Here is a 16,256-nt window from a genome sequence, read left to right on the forward strand (position 1 = left end):
TGGGCACTAATTAGTTTTATCGTTTTCAGCAGATGTTGAATTCAAAACGCCAGCAGCATCTCAAATGCCACTCATTAAGGCTGTCTTTCATCGAAGAGTGCTGACCAATGAAATCTCCACTCTTTTAATGAGACCGATCTAGGCAGAGTCAATTAAATCAAATCTCTACTAACATCCTTAATATATCTGCAGTGTTTGCAGCAGCAGCAGCAGCAGAAGCAGCAGGAGGGATTTCCAGTATTAATAAAGGGATTCACTGCCGCAGAAGGAGCGGGGAGAGGGGGAAAGGCAGGGAGCTGTTGGGGGAAGACCTTACTTTATCCCCAGGAAAGGCTGGAAAAGTCCGAGTGGGGTTGGAGGGGGAAGGGAGCTACTTAAAAGGTAAAAAGCAAGTAAGAGGATTAGAGAAAGAGCCTTAAAGTAGCTCTGGAAGGGATCCACCCCCAACTGTGCCCCTCCCCCGTCCCTTCCACCGCAAATCCAATTTACCAGTTGCAAATATGAAGCTGGAAAAACGTAAGGACCCAGAGTTGAAAACATTTTCACTTTAATACTGAAAAAATATGCCATTATAAAATCCTCGAATAGAATTAGTAAGTTTCACGTGCCTCCCCGTTGTTCTTTTCCTACTTTATAAGTAAGATTTACACCAGCACAGAATTGCTACCATAGGATCGCAGCCTAAGCACTAGAGTGACATTAATTGGTCATGCTTAACTGCCTCAAAATCTTTTCTTTTTTTTTTTTAATAATTACACTGATACTATAATAGAAATCATGGAGACTTATTTTACATTCAGATGGAAGGCATTATTGGATATGTATAGAAAAATATTCCCCCTCCAAAACAAACAAAAAAACCAAAACAAAAAACCATCACGATTAAAATAAAAGAACGAACCCAAAACAACCCATAAAACGTTTCTCAACAAAATACATTTTTAACTCATAAAATGGACTGATGACTAGCCATGCAAATGTCTTAAATAAAACCTTTACATTTCTTTTTTCACAGTAAACGTACGCTCTGAACTGCCTACCAATCACAAATAATGGCGAAATGGCACTTTCTGATTATACTGTATTTTGTTTATAGAAAGTTTGATACGATGGGACTTATCAGGTAAGAGGGTGGGTGCTGTGAACGTGACGCCGTCTCCAGCCGCCCGGGAGGGCGGCGCCCCTGGAGCGCGTGGATTCCATGCGAGCCATGCAGCACTTTTTGTTTTTCTCAGAAGTCAGTTATTTATTTACAATACATTCATGCCTTCGTGCAACTGCCCATCCCTGCGTAGCCAACAGGGAGCCATCACGCCCCCCTCCTCGCGGGGCTAATCCACAGGGGAAAAAATAGATATCTATCTATATAGATGTGGGTATATGTATATAAGTATAGGACCACGGCAGCCTTCCTCACCAGCCCCTTCTCAGAGTGCAATGACTTTGTCAGTTCTTAGAGCAGGCCCCCTGCTGGGCTTTGTCAAAAGGGGCTCGCAGCAAGGAGCGATTTGGCAGCGCGATCCCAGCCACAGTCTACTCTTTGTTTCCAAAAGGGAACTAAGGGATCAGACCCTCTCAGTACAGGGAGTTCATAGTTATTTGTTTATTTATGTCCGTCAAGACTTGGGGCGCGCTGGACTAAGGTCAGGGCTTCTTTGACCCCTACGACGCTGGCCGGGGTCGGGTTTGGGGGCATGGCCTTCCCCCTTGCCCTGCTCTACCCGGGTTGGGGGTCTTAGTCTGAGAGGGAGTGGGAGCCACAGTCATACACTCTGTGGGCACCATCTGCGTTGTAAGGCCCATTGTGCCAGTACGAAGAGTCACAGACTGTCTGTAGGGAATTAATTTCGGACGCGGAGGAGTTGGCGTCCCTTCTTTTAGACCGCTTTCGATTCCTCAGGATAAACACGAGCATGCCCACCACAGTGAAGGCAGAGGTGACAAACACCAGCAGCAGTCCTGGGACCAACACGGAGATGGACACCCGGCTAGTGTCTAGGTAGGAGTTGGAGTGCGTCCCGGTCTCCGCCAACCCAGTGCTGTTTTTACTGTGTGAAGTTAACGTGGGCGAGATTCTCGCGTACAGCTGGGGGCAGATCTCGTCATTGGAGAGGACCATGAAATCCTTCCTAAAGAAGTTCACCGGAGTCTCACACTTGAGGTCGCTCATCAGCACTTCGGACCCCAGGCGCTCTGCCCATTGCTTGAAAGGCACAATGGTGCAGGAGCACTCCCACGGGTTTCCGTGCAGGTCTATCTGGATGATGGAAGTTAATTGGTCCAGCACCCCTGCCACCGGGAGGTACATGAAGTAATTGTTGTGGAGGCTGAGCTTAGAGAGCGACACCCCAGCAAACACGTCCACGGGTAGGGACCTCAGCAAGTTGTTGTTGAGAATGAGAATCCTCAGTTTAGGCATGGCATTGAAGGTGCCGGGAAGGATGAGCTGGATCGCGTTGTACTCCACGTTCAGGTACTCGAGGTTTTGCAACCCCGCAAATTTCTCCCGGGACAGCGTGTCCAGGTAGTTGCTATCCATATACAGCCACCTGAGGTCTAAAAGGTTCTTAAAAGTGTTGTTCTCTACGGTGGCGATGTTATTGTTGCCCAGATCCAACAGAATGAGATTCTTGTAATCCACAAAGTGCGATTTTCGGATGCTATGGATCTTGTTATCTCGCAGGAAAAGCTCCTGCACGTTGAAGAGCTTGGGCTTCAAATCAGCCAAGCTGCTCACGTTCCGGTTGTTGCAGTTCATTTTTAAACCCGACCCTGGAATGTGGTCGCAGCTGCAGCCCCCAGGGCAAGGCATGCCGTTGGTTGGGGGTTTGTTTCTGGCACTGCCTGTCGCTGTCGCTGCCGTGGGTCTGATTTTTATCTGCCAGTTGCCTGGGATCTTTGTACCTCCGTTTGGAGCAGACCCTGGGGTAGCATGATCCTCTTGACCATTTGTCTTGAAAGGAGTTGGCAGGGGGCCAGGAGCGAAGGTTTCTTCTTGGGCAGGGGGCGCCGGGAGACTAGAATCCACTCTGTTTTTCAAAGGACACAAGTCTTGTTCAGTGGTTTCATTGAGGTCTTTCCCCTGCAGTCTGGTGGGGGCTTCGCAGACCACTCGGCCGATCAGGGCATTTTTGGGAATGTTTTCAAGCCATTCTTTCAGGGAGAGTAGATCACAGGTGCAGTCCCAGGGGTTATCCTCTAGCAGGATCTCGGCAATGCCCGGGATTTGCTCCAAGACCTCCTCATAGGGCAGCGTTTTCAGTCTGTTCCCCCGGAGGTCGAGGTGGGTGATGGGCACATATTGGAATACGTTGGCAGGTAGAGTGCTGATAAGATTGTCATTTAAAATGAGTACCTCCAGCTTGTTCAAGTCCTGGAAGGCTCCGGGGTCTATATCCCGTAATAAATTAAAATCAGCCTGGAGATATTCCAGATCGTCCAGCCCCAGAAAAGTCTGCTTCCGAAAAGATTTGATCTTGTTGTTGTTGATGTGCAGCCTTTTCACAAGCTGCAGCCCCAGAAAAGCCCCAGGAACGATTTCATGCAAGCCATTGTTTTCCATGTGCAAACTAACCGCATTATAAAAGTTAGCAAACTCATTAGGGAAAAGTCGAGTGAGGGAATTGCCATGCAGAAATAGATGGTAAAACTGGGAAGTCGGGGCGGTGAAACGCTGCAGACTCGTAAAGCCCTTTTTTTCACAGTCTACGTGTAGGTCCCCTTCTATCTCATTGCAGGAACAGATCTTCTCTTTGCAAACGTCCCCTGTAACGTTTCCAGCAGCAAAACAAAGAGACGTCTCCAGCAACAGAATCCAAAGCAGCATTTTTAAAGCGAGCAATTCATCCCGATCTCATGACAAAGTAACAGCGACCATCCTGCTCGCCACAGACACAATTCAAGTTCATTTAGTGCTCCAGTGTCAGAACCCAGGGAAGGAGAAAAAAAGGGTTTGGGGGGGTGGGGGTGGATTCCTTCCTCCCTAACCCCCCACCCCGCACTGCAATAACCCAGGCACCAGTCAATGATTATATCCACAAACTATCCAGGCACGTAAGTGCAGGGCAAGCAAAAAAAAAAAAAAAAAAAAAAAGAAAAGAAAAGAAAAAAAAGTAAAAAAAAAAATAACCCCACTCCCCCTCAACCCTTATAAAAAAAGTTAAATATATACGTATAAATTTAAATTGCACCCTTACAAAATCTCGTCTAGTGGTCCTCACTAATCAGGAAAGGAACAATGCTAGTGATTAGAAGCAAGTGCATGTTAGAGAAACAAGCAGAGGGTTTGCAGCGTAGTACAGGCGCACTGCCTGTGCATGGCTGTGCGTCGGACTGACCTTGCCTCTCTGATACAAAGCAGGGTTTTCATCGGCTTCTGTTGTTGAGGCTGCTGATGGAGTTCTTGCTGTGGCTGAGGGTTGCCTAGAAGTACCCCCGAGGTGCTGTCCAGTCCCCCCGGTGCTGAAATCACACCCGAAGAAGGACTCACGCTGCCGAGCCAATGGCGCTGGAAAATTTCCGCAATCGCTGCGTTTTGTGCCTGTCCATATTTTTCCTTTCCTCCCCTTCGGTCCTCTTCAGTCTCTTTTCCTGAGCTCTGGATCTCGGTTACTAGCTCTTTTCTTGTTCTCCTTCTCTTTCTTCTGCTCTTTCGGAATTACGTGGAGGGGGCGGAGAGCGGGGGGCGGGGGGACGCGAGTTGTCTGAGGGAGGGAGAGAGCGCGAGAATGGGGAGGAGGGGGAAGAAGAGAGTTGCTAAGAAGCTCTGCTCGTTCCAGCCTGGTGCACTCTGAAAGATCTGACACCCTCTGCTGATCTGCAGTAGCAAAAATCCATCTGGTGAGGGAATGCTGAAGGGGAAAAAAAAAAAATCAATTCACGTACAGGGCAAGAGTTAAAAATATGGGCATTAAAGGCTGTCGATCCACATAGATGCTTTTATTCTAAATGGATTATTTAATTCTTCTTGCTTGCAGGAAACTTTACCCTTTCCTTCCCTTAATGACCTCACAACCCCCACTCGCTCCAGCGTCTGAAAAGGAGTGCTTTTAAACCATTTATTTTCCAATGGCTTGAATAAAATTAGTGTCAGGGTGTCAAGCGAAAAGCAATTTGAGGTAATTATACTGCACGCCATTTTCATCGGTGCTTTAAATGCATTTCTTCCGTCTCTGCAGTACAGTGTGTTTTATGCTATTTGATGTATTTGAAACCGCTTTTTTTTTTTTTTGGCATGTTCAAAGTGGGTGTTTGAAACATATATTCATGTCATATATATTTCATATAATAGCATAATTGGGTATGGCTTTTTTGTTGCAAGGTATATAATTTATGCACATACTTTTCTTTTTAAAACTTGGTATAGAATTTTAGTCAATTTAGTCTCTGAGAGTTAGAATTCTCTGATGATATTTCTTGCATGTTATTTAAGTCTGCAGGATGAAAACACAATGCACGCTTACGTCTTTGAGTCCAGACCTGAAAGCTTTAATTGAGAGTCAAAATAGAAGGGCAGGGGGAAATCCCAATTTGTTTCAGAGTGCTCTTAAAAATCCACAGGCAGATAGGTGCGCACACAATACACACACACACACACACACACACACACACACGCACGCACGAGCACACACAGAGTTCCCACTTCCCTTCGGTCGCATTTAAAATGCATATAAGTAAATAACCAGTTGCTTTTAGAGAGGGGTAGCTAGCAATCTCGGTCTCTAAGGCTTGGGGCAAACAACGTGGGCAGGTAGCGAACAGCTGCTCTCCGTGCTTATGCTCAGCTGGGTCCTGCTGCTGAGCGAGAAGAGTGCTCAGGCTTTTCCCAGGGAAGGAATTGCTGGGTTCCTCCAACTTAGGAGGAGCTTAAAGAAATGAAGTTCTACAAACATCTGGGAGAAGAGAAAATATGAAAATGCTGCCTCTCGGGAAGACTGTTTTGCTGACTTTTGCCATCAGTATCAACACCTTTTCCATCAATACGTTCTAAAAACTGCTCATCATTTTAGGGTTTGAAATTTATAGGACTTTTTTTTTTTTAATTGTCATTTGCTTCTTTCTTCAGTGGGAGCAGAGATCATATGTTTACATCAGTTTCCCTTTTAATTACGTTTTACACAATTTGGAGAGCTGTTACAAGCTTGCTAATAATCTGCTTAAAAGATCAAATATCCAAGGATATGTGCATTTTGAAAAGGCTGGAAGTAAAAGATTTGGGGGAAGGCCTGGAGTTAGGGAAATTCAGGAAAGTGTAGAGATATATTTTTTTCTTGGTCCAGAAGCTAATTCTTGGGGAGGGAGACAATTTTCATACATATATGTAATATTTTCATATAATTAAATGTTTGTGGTCATCTGGTGAAATTCAGTGGAAGGTCATGGAAGAAGGCTCAGGTCGTTCTGGTGTGTGTGTGTGCTGGCGCTCTCCATAGAGAGAGACAGAGAGACAGAGAGAGGGGGAGAGAGAGAGAGAGAGAGAGAGAGAGAGAGAGAGGATTGGGAGGCCTTTTTCGGGAAACCTAATACACTTCTAAAACAATCCTATTTTTATTTAATTTAACCCATGACCTGGTGTAAACACTGGGAAAAGAGCTTACTCAATTTAAACCATTTTACACACACACACACACACACACACACACACACACTCGAATGCTATGTAGTTGAAAACTGCAGATATGGAGGAGTTAAACTAAATGGAAAGGTATTTCTGTTTCTTGTAATTGAACTTAGGTCTGAAACTTATTGGCCCCAGGAACTAATGTGAGAAAGGAAGGTGTCTCCAGCAGTGTCTGTGATTGATAGGAGGTAAGACTTTGAAGAACAGAAAAAAAAAAAATAAAAAAATAAAAAATCAGACTGTTTAGGAAGAAAAACATTGATGGTAATCATCTACAATCACACTTTTAAACTTAATTGGTTACTTATTTTTTTCAACTTGCTGAATAAATACTTTATGTGAAGAGACCCGGAGGACCTATTTACATTGATTTTAAGTGAACAGAATTGATGTAACAAACAATTGATATTCAGATTCCACCCTCCCCACACACATACCCATTAAGCTCTGCATCTCTATCTCCCCTGATAGTTTCTTTCCTCTCAAAGCACCAATCACAGTAGAAAATTTATAGTCAGGATTTTCCTATTTAGATATTTCACAAAAATATCCCCCTATTCTACCCTCTTTAAATGGCACTGTAAGAAAAGAAGTGTGGTAGTGCCCACTAAGGAACAAAACCTCAGTAGAAAATATTAAGGTTATACCACTTACATGAAGATAGCTACTACAAAATTGCAAACAAAAAATAGAAAGACGCACGTATACTTCTATTGAAACTGTATCCTCATTAATGAGCTAACAAAATTCTTAATAGTTATTTTCATAATAAATATATTTCAGAGAAATAAAGCAGTCTAGAAAAGCACAACCACCCCTCCAAAGGCTAACTGTTGAATATGCATAACAGAAAATTTCTTGAAGGGAAATCTTAAAACATGGGAATGTGTATGTGATCTTAATATTTCTAATGCCTTAGGGGAATATGTGTTAGGCATGAGTTCTTCTTAAAATGGTTCTATTATACTATATTTATTTGAGCTCAAATGAACTATTTCAACTTTTTGCCTCTCTTAATAGATGATCTCAGGAGGTTGAGATAAAGGACACTCCAGATGATGATGAGAATTGATAGTATTTGCTCAGGGCTGTAGTTTCATTTCTGGGCTATGGCCAGAAGGATTTCAATTGTATCATTAAACGTTAGTATTTTCTTATTCTTCCTCAAATAGGTTCATCTCTCAAGTGACAAAAGTTATATGTTCACATCACAAAATAATTAAAATTTAAAAGGGAGTTATCAGTTAATTATCTCTGTTTTCCCAAATGGCATCAAATTTCCAGATGTTTCTATATGTGCACTACATATTTAAGATGAAAGAGTAGACTATTGAACAATAATTATTTTAATACATTGTCACTTTGTAGTTTATTTAATCCTTCCAATGACCTTTTTTTAATGCAGACATTTTCTTTCTTCCTTCCTTCCTTTCTTTTTATTGGGGAACAGTGTGTTTCTCCAGGTCCCATCAGCTCCAAGTTGTTGTCCTTCAATCTAGTTGTGGGGGGTGCAGCTCAGCTCCTATTTTAGCTTACAATTATTTGTTTGAATCCTTTCCAGTCACTGTTTTCAGTTTTTACTTTCAGAGGGCGCAGCCCATCTCATGCCAGAATTGAACTGTCAACCTGTTGTTGAGAGCTCATGCTCCAACCAACTGAGCCATCCGGCCTAATCGTTACAATGATTTTTAAAAGTGTTGTTTTAATTTTTAGTAATACAAGTAATACTTTTTATTTAAGAAACATAAAGTTATATATCGGAAGTCCATCTTTAGTCTTTCCTTATCCACAATATTTTTTATTCCACTACTAATAACTGATTAATGTATACTACATTTTATATTATTATCCTATTTTATAGATGTGGCAATTGAAACTGAAGAATGTTGAGTAATTTACCAAGATAAAATAATATCAGTTGACTTTGCTGTAGGTAACAAAGTTACAAACTCATGAGCTAAATATTTACTTTCATTCCTAAATCCTTAATTCTTCTAAATATGCAATGCCACTACCTTAGTTAAGCTCCCCCTATGTCAGTCTCCTTACTAGTAAATTAAGTCATTGGAGTTTGTGGATTTTTTTGGTCCCTCCAAGCTCTTTTTTCTTCAAATCTAAAAATCTTCAAAAAATAATTTCAGAGAGGGCCGACTGTCTCTTGCCTGTTTGCACTTTCACATTTGGATTTAGGATGTTTTTGTTAGTGTAATTGAATAATCACTAGGGCTTAAAGCCAATAATACATGTAAAAACCACTGAAGAATACAGTTCACTAGTTCTGAATTTCATCTATTACTATCCATTCCTAGGTTTTGCAGGATAAAGAGGTTGCTGGAATTCTTCCTTCTGTGACAACAATTGCAAACTAAGAGATGGGTACATAAATCAGTTACACCTATAAACTAATGGGCTTGGAATGTTAAATTTCTCTACTTCTTCATATTTTCTTTTTGTAGATTGTAAATAATGTTCTAGAAATGGGGTGCCAATATAATTATCATATTATGTGACTTCTGAATAAAAAACAATAAAATATTTTTTGTACTAAATTGCTTTTCAAAATGTAGATATTTTTACTTACCATCAAATAAACAGCACACCCAGGAAAATACATCAAAGTGCTTTTACATTTTTACTTTGTGTCTTGAAGTATCATTTTCTCATGTTCATACCACTTTGAATTTATATTGCTGTGGGTCATAAAAGTTTGGTCATCTTGGAGTGTAACTGGTTTTCTCATAAAGTGTCTTTTGTCTAAAAAAGCTCATGTAAATAACTATTTTGGAATTACTGGGGAGAATATTGATCAAAAATATACATTTTTATGTAAGAAAATCCTTATTTGTTTTTTAATTTAATGTAAATCAGGAACCAAAATTTTGCCTGTAAAGGAGGCTACTCTAAGGTATATACTATGCTAGTCTATACTATATTATAGTATAATTTACTACATTGAAATGAGGACATATATTTGTAGAATTGTTTATTACATTAATTGGTGCTTAGTATAACAATATTAAGAACCTATTCTACTTTTTAAATATATCCTATAATACCTTGCAGATAATCACTTACAAGAAGAGATCTCTGATTCTGTTTCCCACAAAGTATGTATTATATTTTTAAGGTAAACAAATACATATTACTTGTATAGGTGGTGAAGAATACTAAAAACAACAATGAAAATATTAAAATCCATGGAATTTCAGTACCCAGAAATTACTAGTGCAAACACACACATACATTTGTAACATATTTTTTGCACAGAACAACCTTATACATAAAGCACTGTGAACATAATTATTTATCTTCTTAGTACAGATTCCTAGAAGTAGAATTGCCAGGTCAAAGTGTAGAAAAAATACTAAGATTTTGATAGAAATCAACAAATTGCCTACTCAATATTTTTGCCAATTTATATTCCACCAGCAGTGAGATTTGCCATTTTCCTAAAATGCTGCCAACACTATTTATTATCATTTAAAATATTTTCCACTCAGTTCAGTATTTTAAAGTGAAGACAATGCTTATCACTGACTCATTTGAGCAAAATTCATTTCAATTTCTAATTATTTATTGAATACATTGTTTGCATTCTTCATTCCTATTTAACTCTTAAGATATTATTTTAGCTTACAATTATTTGTTTGAATCCTTTCCAGACCAAGCCACCTATTCCTCCTTTTCATTTTAATGTATTCTGTAGAATAACTACTAAATGTTTTTTTAATTATTTGTTTAAAGCATTGATTCCTCACTAGAGTGTAATATTGCAAAGGGCAGTGATCAAATCATTTCATTTTTTATATATGTGACCTAGCAGAATATTGGGTATATAATATCATGTGATATATACACCCACCCAAACAGTAAAATAATGCAGTATGGCAGTTAGTGATAAATTGAGTGGAACATAATACAATAGGTAGAAAGTTCAGATACAGGATTAATTCATAAACTGGGGACTTGGGAAAGTGATACAATCTATGAATTATTTAGGTAGACTTTTAAGTTTCATGTTTTCTATGCATTATGTGCATTTGATGTGTTTCTCTTGTATTATCATGCATATATTTATGAATTTCTCTTTTTTCTCTACAAAATGAGTTTCTAACCTACAATTTGTGTATCCCATAAGAGTTAGTATACTACCCAGCACCTGGTCGACAATCAATGAATGTGTGATGAGTCTAATGAAGGGGGCACATTGCTGCTTTTGCAGGAGGAAGTCAATTGTAAAATTAACAGTTGTGAATATAAAAGATTAAAATGTCGTGAAAGTGTAAAGATCAAGTGAGGTTAACTCTTCAGGTTACTGATTGAACTTTAAAAATGTATTAAAACAAAAGTATGCATTGTTAATCCGTTAGTTATTTCAGGGCTGTGGGAAATTTTTAAAGAGGCTGAATTGTCTTTCTTCCTCCTTTTTCTTTTGTGAAAACCTATTTCTTTATTTCTCCCTCTATTCCACCAGTTATGTTATTATCTGTATCATATATATTATTATGTCTTCCTTGGGATTTATTTCAGTCCAAAAGTTGATTTTCTCTCTTTGAGAGTGCTCACATGATGTCAAGATGCTGCACCATTTAAAAATGTATTGTACTCAAATTGTTTCATCAGTTTTCAAGACAGGACATTATTAAAATCATTTATTTATTCATCTTTACCACACACATGTGCATGCAAGCCATACACAAATACACAGTGTGGAAGACAGCAGAATGCAAAAATGTAAGATGAACAATGACACCATTTGCATTTTTACTCTTAACTCTTAAATATGCAATTTATTGATCCAGAGGAGTAACTCTCTAAAGGTAGAAGTACATGCACTATTTGCAGGCCAGGTAGAGACATGCAGTTAGCAGAAGTGGATGCTATTTTGTGAAGGCCATTAAATCACATCATGCTGATGGCTAGTGTATAACCAGCTGATAATAAAGGTCAACACCATCTCTTTTAGATTTCTGCATAAGCACTATGTACTAGTAACTAATTTTGATTTCTATATCATGAAAAATGGAAATCCTATAAGGCATTTTGAATTGCCCAAGGAAAAACATGCTTAAATATTATTTATTAAAGTAGAAAACATGTTATTTTCTAATCAGTTGAAATTGGCAGTTCTTACATTTATGGAATTGGCAGTCTCATGTTTACGATAATTATTAGGCTGTAGAAAAGCATTATCTCACATGAGCAGTTGCCTAAAGCAATGAAAATATCAGGGGCTTTGGTATCAAACTTAGGAAATTATATTTTGCTGTACACTGTGCTTTTGGGGTCTCTTACTCCGTTCCTAATACTGGTCAATTTCCTACCTTTTAAGTCTTGTTTGAAGACAAACCACATACACTATTGTAAAAGATAAAAATGATGGACACTGATTTTTCGAAACTAGGGAAGATCATATGACCTGGCCTGGCCAATTAGACTCACATGTCTGGATTTTCAATTAGACCTAATGACCCGTGGGAAGAGGAATGGAAGAATTATCCCAGACAATGGTAGCAATGGCAGCCATAAGGAGCATGGGGCACAGCTGTGGCCCTGTACTGCTGCTTCAGGGTTGAGAGTGGAGCTCTTGCAAGAGCTGATGTACCACTCACTGGTCAGAGCACTGGCAGCACTATCCTCAGCAGAGGATGGCTGTGACACAACCTGAACCGATTCTGATTGTGGGTCCATGTTTATTTCTGTGCACATACCCAGCCTGGGTGCCTGGTCTTTCCAGAGACTTTGGGACCTACCAGCTTCCTTTCTCTAAATGTCTTTCAGCTTCAATAAGTCAGAAATATGAGTAAGGTGACTGCTTTCCCAGGAAAACTCTTGTTTATGCTACTTTACGGTCTTTCAGTAGTAAAAATGAATGTTGCACAATTTCACTTTCACTAGTGTCTCGATTTACATAATAAGTCAACTGAACAAAAAAGCCATTTCTCCCCTTGGGAATATGTAAATTAAGCTGACATAAATCGTGTACTAGTGAGAATATTCTAGGTAGGTTTAAACGTGGAATAAAAGAATAAAAAAATAAAAAAAATAAATGTACAGGTTCTGATTATGCCTTTTCTTTTAACATATTTTGACATGAGTCATTCATGCTTGAAGCTATATGATGAACAGATCATCTGCCCAACTTTAGGTATAACTTGGGCAGCGTTCATGTGTATGATAAGAATCAAAGGACACAGTATATTTAAGCTTGGTGTTTAATGCTGTTGTTGAAATAAGTGTATATAGACTTTAAGAAGTTGAATATTAGCTAACTAATTAATTAATTAGTATTTTTAAGGAAATATCCTAGAAACCAAGGAAGGAATAGAAGATTAACAAACAAACAAAAAAAGTTTGTGTATATTTGGTTAAGCAGCGATTTTTACAGAAAGTTTTTGTGGTAAGGGCCTATGAAAGCGTGATGTAAACAGCACAATCACCAATGTCTTTTTGTTCAACAACGTATATCCCTGATTGCTAGTCTGCCATTGTAGTCTGAGAATTTATTTTCCTATCCTCCTCATCAAAATGTAAGAGAACCCAAACAGACCTTTACACCGGAAACTTCTTAAGTGAACTGTTACCTTAAATTGACTTTCTGATTTGGAAATTATAATGCTCAGGACAATTAACAAATGAATACCTCCCCCAGTCTAGGGTTTATCTTAGAAGTTGATTTCACAATTATATTGTTCAAGACTTTACTTTGCATGGGACACTGCAGGAAAGGAGTGGTAACTAATGGACCTATAGGACCCCCATCTCAAATAAAAATTCCTACCATTTCCCAAAACTCTACAAATTATTTTTTCTAATACTAGCTTACCAAAGATAATTATACCAAAAAAGTAGGTAATCTTGGGTTGCTTCTGAGACAGTGATGGCCCAGGATTTCAGAATAGTATAGTGAATACACAGCAGAACACAAATTCAAAATTTGCAATCATATTGAAAATGTCGCTTTAAGAATGACATTAAAAATGAGGCTTTATGGCAAGTAGATCGGTTAAGTTTTAACTTTGATGCTGTCCAGCCGCATATTTAATTGCTCTATCTCTAGGAGCCTCCCCACAGGTAAGCTGGTATTGGCAGGTTAGAGGCATGGCTTGCATATTTCCCTTGACATAATTTTATTATCATTTCTGATTTTACTTATATCCCTGTAGCTAGGCTAACTAGGTAGATTCCTGTTTCTTCTTGGATAAGCACCTCCATTATAGTCAATTAATTATTTGAAAATATAGTATGGCACATGTGCTTATGTTAAAAATACAACACTTATATTCAGTTCCCAAATATTTTAAGCTGAAGTTCTTCTCTAAATCACAGTGAGGTATTATTTTCATGGAATGTTTTGCTGTGTCCAAAGCCTTTCTTCTTTTAATTGCTACATGAAGCCTAGCATGTGATCCCATATCTAGTAGCTGATTTACATAAGATAGTAAACAAACATAAATAGATACACACACACATATCTAAATGCATGTGTACGTGTAAATATGTATTTTCTGAAATGTGGTTTCAACCTGGTTGTTTCCCGTTACTATGATGTGTGGAAAAGTGACTAAATTTTCATTTGTTTTCAATAAAATTGGAATACCTTATTTTTGAGAATGTAAGATTCTGTATGCATAAAAATGGACCATTTCTATTATTTATCTCTCTTCGTAATATTATCTGCCTGCCTTACCTTTTCACTTATTCTTCCTCTTCCCAATATGGCCCAGCTATAAATTGTCACCCTAAATAAAATCCATTGACTGGCCTATAAACTATATCTACATGAAATATTTAAAATATAATGAAAATTTCTCAATAAAATTTTATAAAGGAAACATACTAGTTTAATAGCTGTGTTAAAAATAATTGTTTTATAAGGATACTAGATTTGCATTCTAAAATGTACATAGTAACTTGCTATATTTGTAAATTAACTTTTATTATATAATAGTTTTTAATTAAAATTTAGCAAAAGTTTATTTTATAGTAACTTTTACTTTCTAAAATGTGTCTGCACCCGGTCATGGATTTTTGCATATCATAGTAACTGACCTCGGAGTGCTTGAATCTGGTGAATTTATTTTAACCGGTTAACTTATTTGTAATGTTTATGGATTTCACTACTTTGAATTATTTGTAAGCGTACAAACTGCATAAAAATAATTGTCATCGAGGAATATGATTACCATAAATTGCAAATGTTGTCACTTTGATTTAAAAATTCTAGAAACAATAATTAAAACAAATATACAATAAAAATTCCCTAGTACTTCAATGCCTCTCAACTTTAGGAGTATTATGTTTGAGGAGATATACCATTTTAGTATATTCTTCCACAGCATTTTGCTAATTTAAATTTGAAAACATCTTACTAATAATTCTCACCCTTTCTGAAATTGGAAATAAATACATTAATTAAAGCACAGCACATTAAAAACCTGTAATTTGGCTCATACTTTTAATCCTTTATCTACTTCTAAAGTAATTGAAATGTACGTTGTAGTAGTAACATATTTGAAATGTTCATAATTATAATTGTTTTCAGTTTTCTTATATTAAAAAGACCATTAGGAAACGCTCTAGAAGATGATTATTTACTACAGTATTATTACTATTTTATTTGAATTTTACCAGTTCAACCAACTTTTTCTTTTTGCTTAATCAGTTAATTCTAAGGAAACCAAGTTTTTAGTTTCAAACCCTGAATGACTGGGTTTATACCATTGTTTCTCAAACTTTTTATTTTCTCCATTATTGTGTCCTACCCCAGGAGACAGTTTAGATTTATTTTATAATATTCCATCCATAACATTTTTATATCAGAGATATACTGTATATAACATATGTACTGTGGCCCTTTGGAGGTCCACAGATCATTATATTATCTAATATTCTACCAATCAAAGACAATTATCTCCTTTGTGGGTATATCACCCCCACTGAAAATGTATGGTCTATTCCCACAGATTTTACCACTAGTATAGTAACATATTTACAATTCATGGCATTGCTGAAGGAAAACTTGCTGAAATATTTACTACTAGCACATAAATATGTCAATAGCATTAGAAGATAGCACACAACACTGACTCTGAGGTGGTCTTGAAAAATCAAAATCAAATGTCATATCTCATTGGGATGTTCCTAAGGGAAATCAACAGAGGCAAAATCTCATTGCCTCTTTTCCATAAATTATAATTTGGCTCACAGTATTTAAACATCTGCAAACATGTCAGTCAAAAGCCATTTTGAAATTACTCTTCCAATCTATGTTAGGAAGTGACATCATTTTTTTTTTTTTTTCTGTTTTAGGATTATTATAACTAGTATCAGCACACATCCTTCTGGCAAATCATTTGCTGCACTGCATTCACTCTGCTGTCAATCACAATTGTCCATTGTCATGTGTTATACATTTTGCCATTCCCAGTGCTCTAGAGCTAAACCCCTCACTCAACACTGAGTGAAGAAGAGTGGCACAAAACAGTGAAAGAGTGAATAGCCTTGTTTTAAAATCCATTTTCAAATTAGACCAAATAAAACACAAAACCATGGATAGCAGTAGGATATGTAAATAGTCATAGCTTCCATTTTGCATAATAAAAAATGCATATCTATATAGTAAATGGTTACTAAC

At 37.8% G+C, this 16,256-nt stretch overlaps 1 protein-coding gene across 1 annotated transcript; it reads right to left on the reverse strand.

The window, feature by feature from the left end:
* Positions 1–730: 730 nt before the first annotated feature.
* Positions 731–4,618, reverse strand: SLITRK1 (SLIT and NTRK like family member 1). The gene is made up of 2 exons (XM_019710322.2): positions 4,338–4,618; positions 731–3,878 (listed from the first exon to the last, which is right to left on the reverse strand). Exon 2 carries the CDS (start codon positions 3,824–3,826, stop codon positions 1,736–1,738), a length of 2,091 nt encoding a protein of 696 aa, XP_019565881.1. The 5' UTR covers positions 3,827–3,878; positions 4,338–4,618; the 3' UTR covers positions 731–1,735.
* Positions 4,619–16,256: the final 11,638 nt, after the last annotated feature.

This window comes from Rhinolophus sinicus, linkage group LG04, assembly GCF_036562045.2.
Source record: "Rhinolophus sinicus isolate RSC01 linkage group LG04, ASM3656204v1, whole genome shotgun sequence".
Classification (NCBI taxonomy): Eukaryota; Metazoa; Chordata; class Mammalia; order Chiroptera; family Rhinolophidae; genus Rhinolophus; species Rhinolophus sinicus.

Bases quoted from the DNA above. Each gene is read 5' to 3' on its own strand.
- SLITRK1 (XM_019710322.2), bottom strand. From the start codon at position 3,826: ATGCTGCTTTGGATTCTGTTGCTGGAGACGTCTCTTTGTTTTGCTGCT.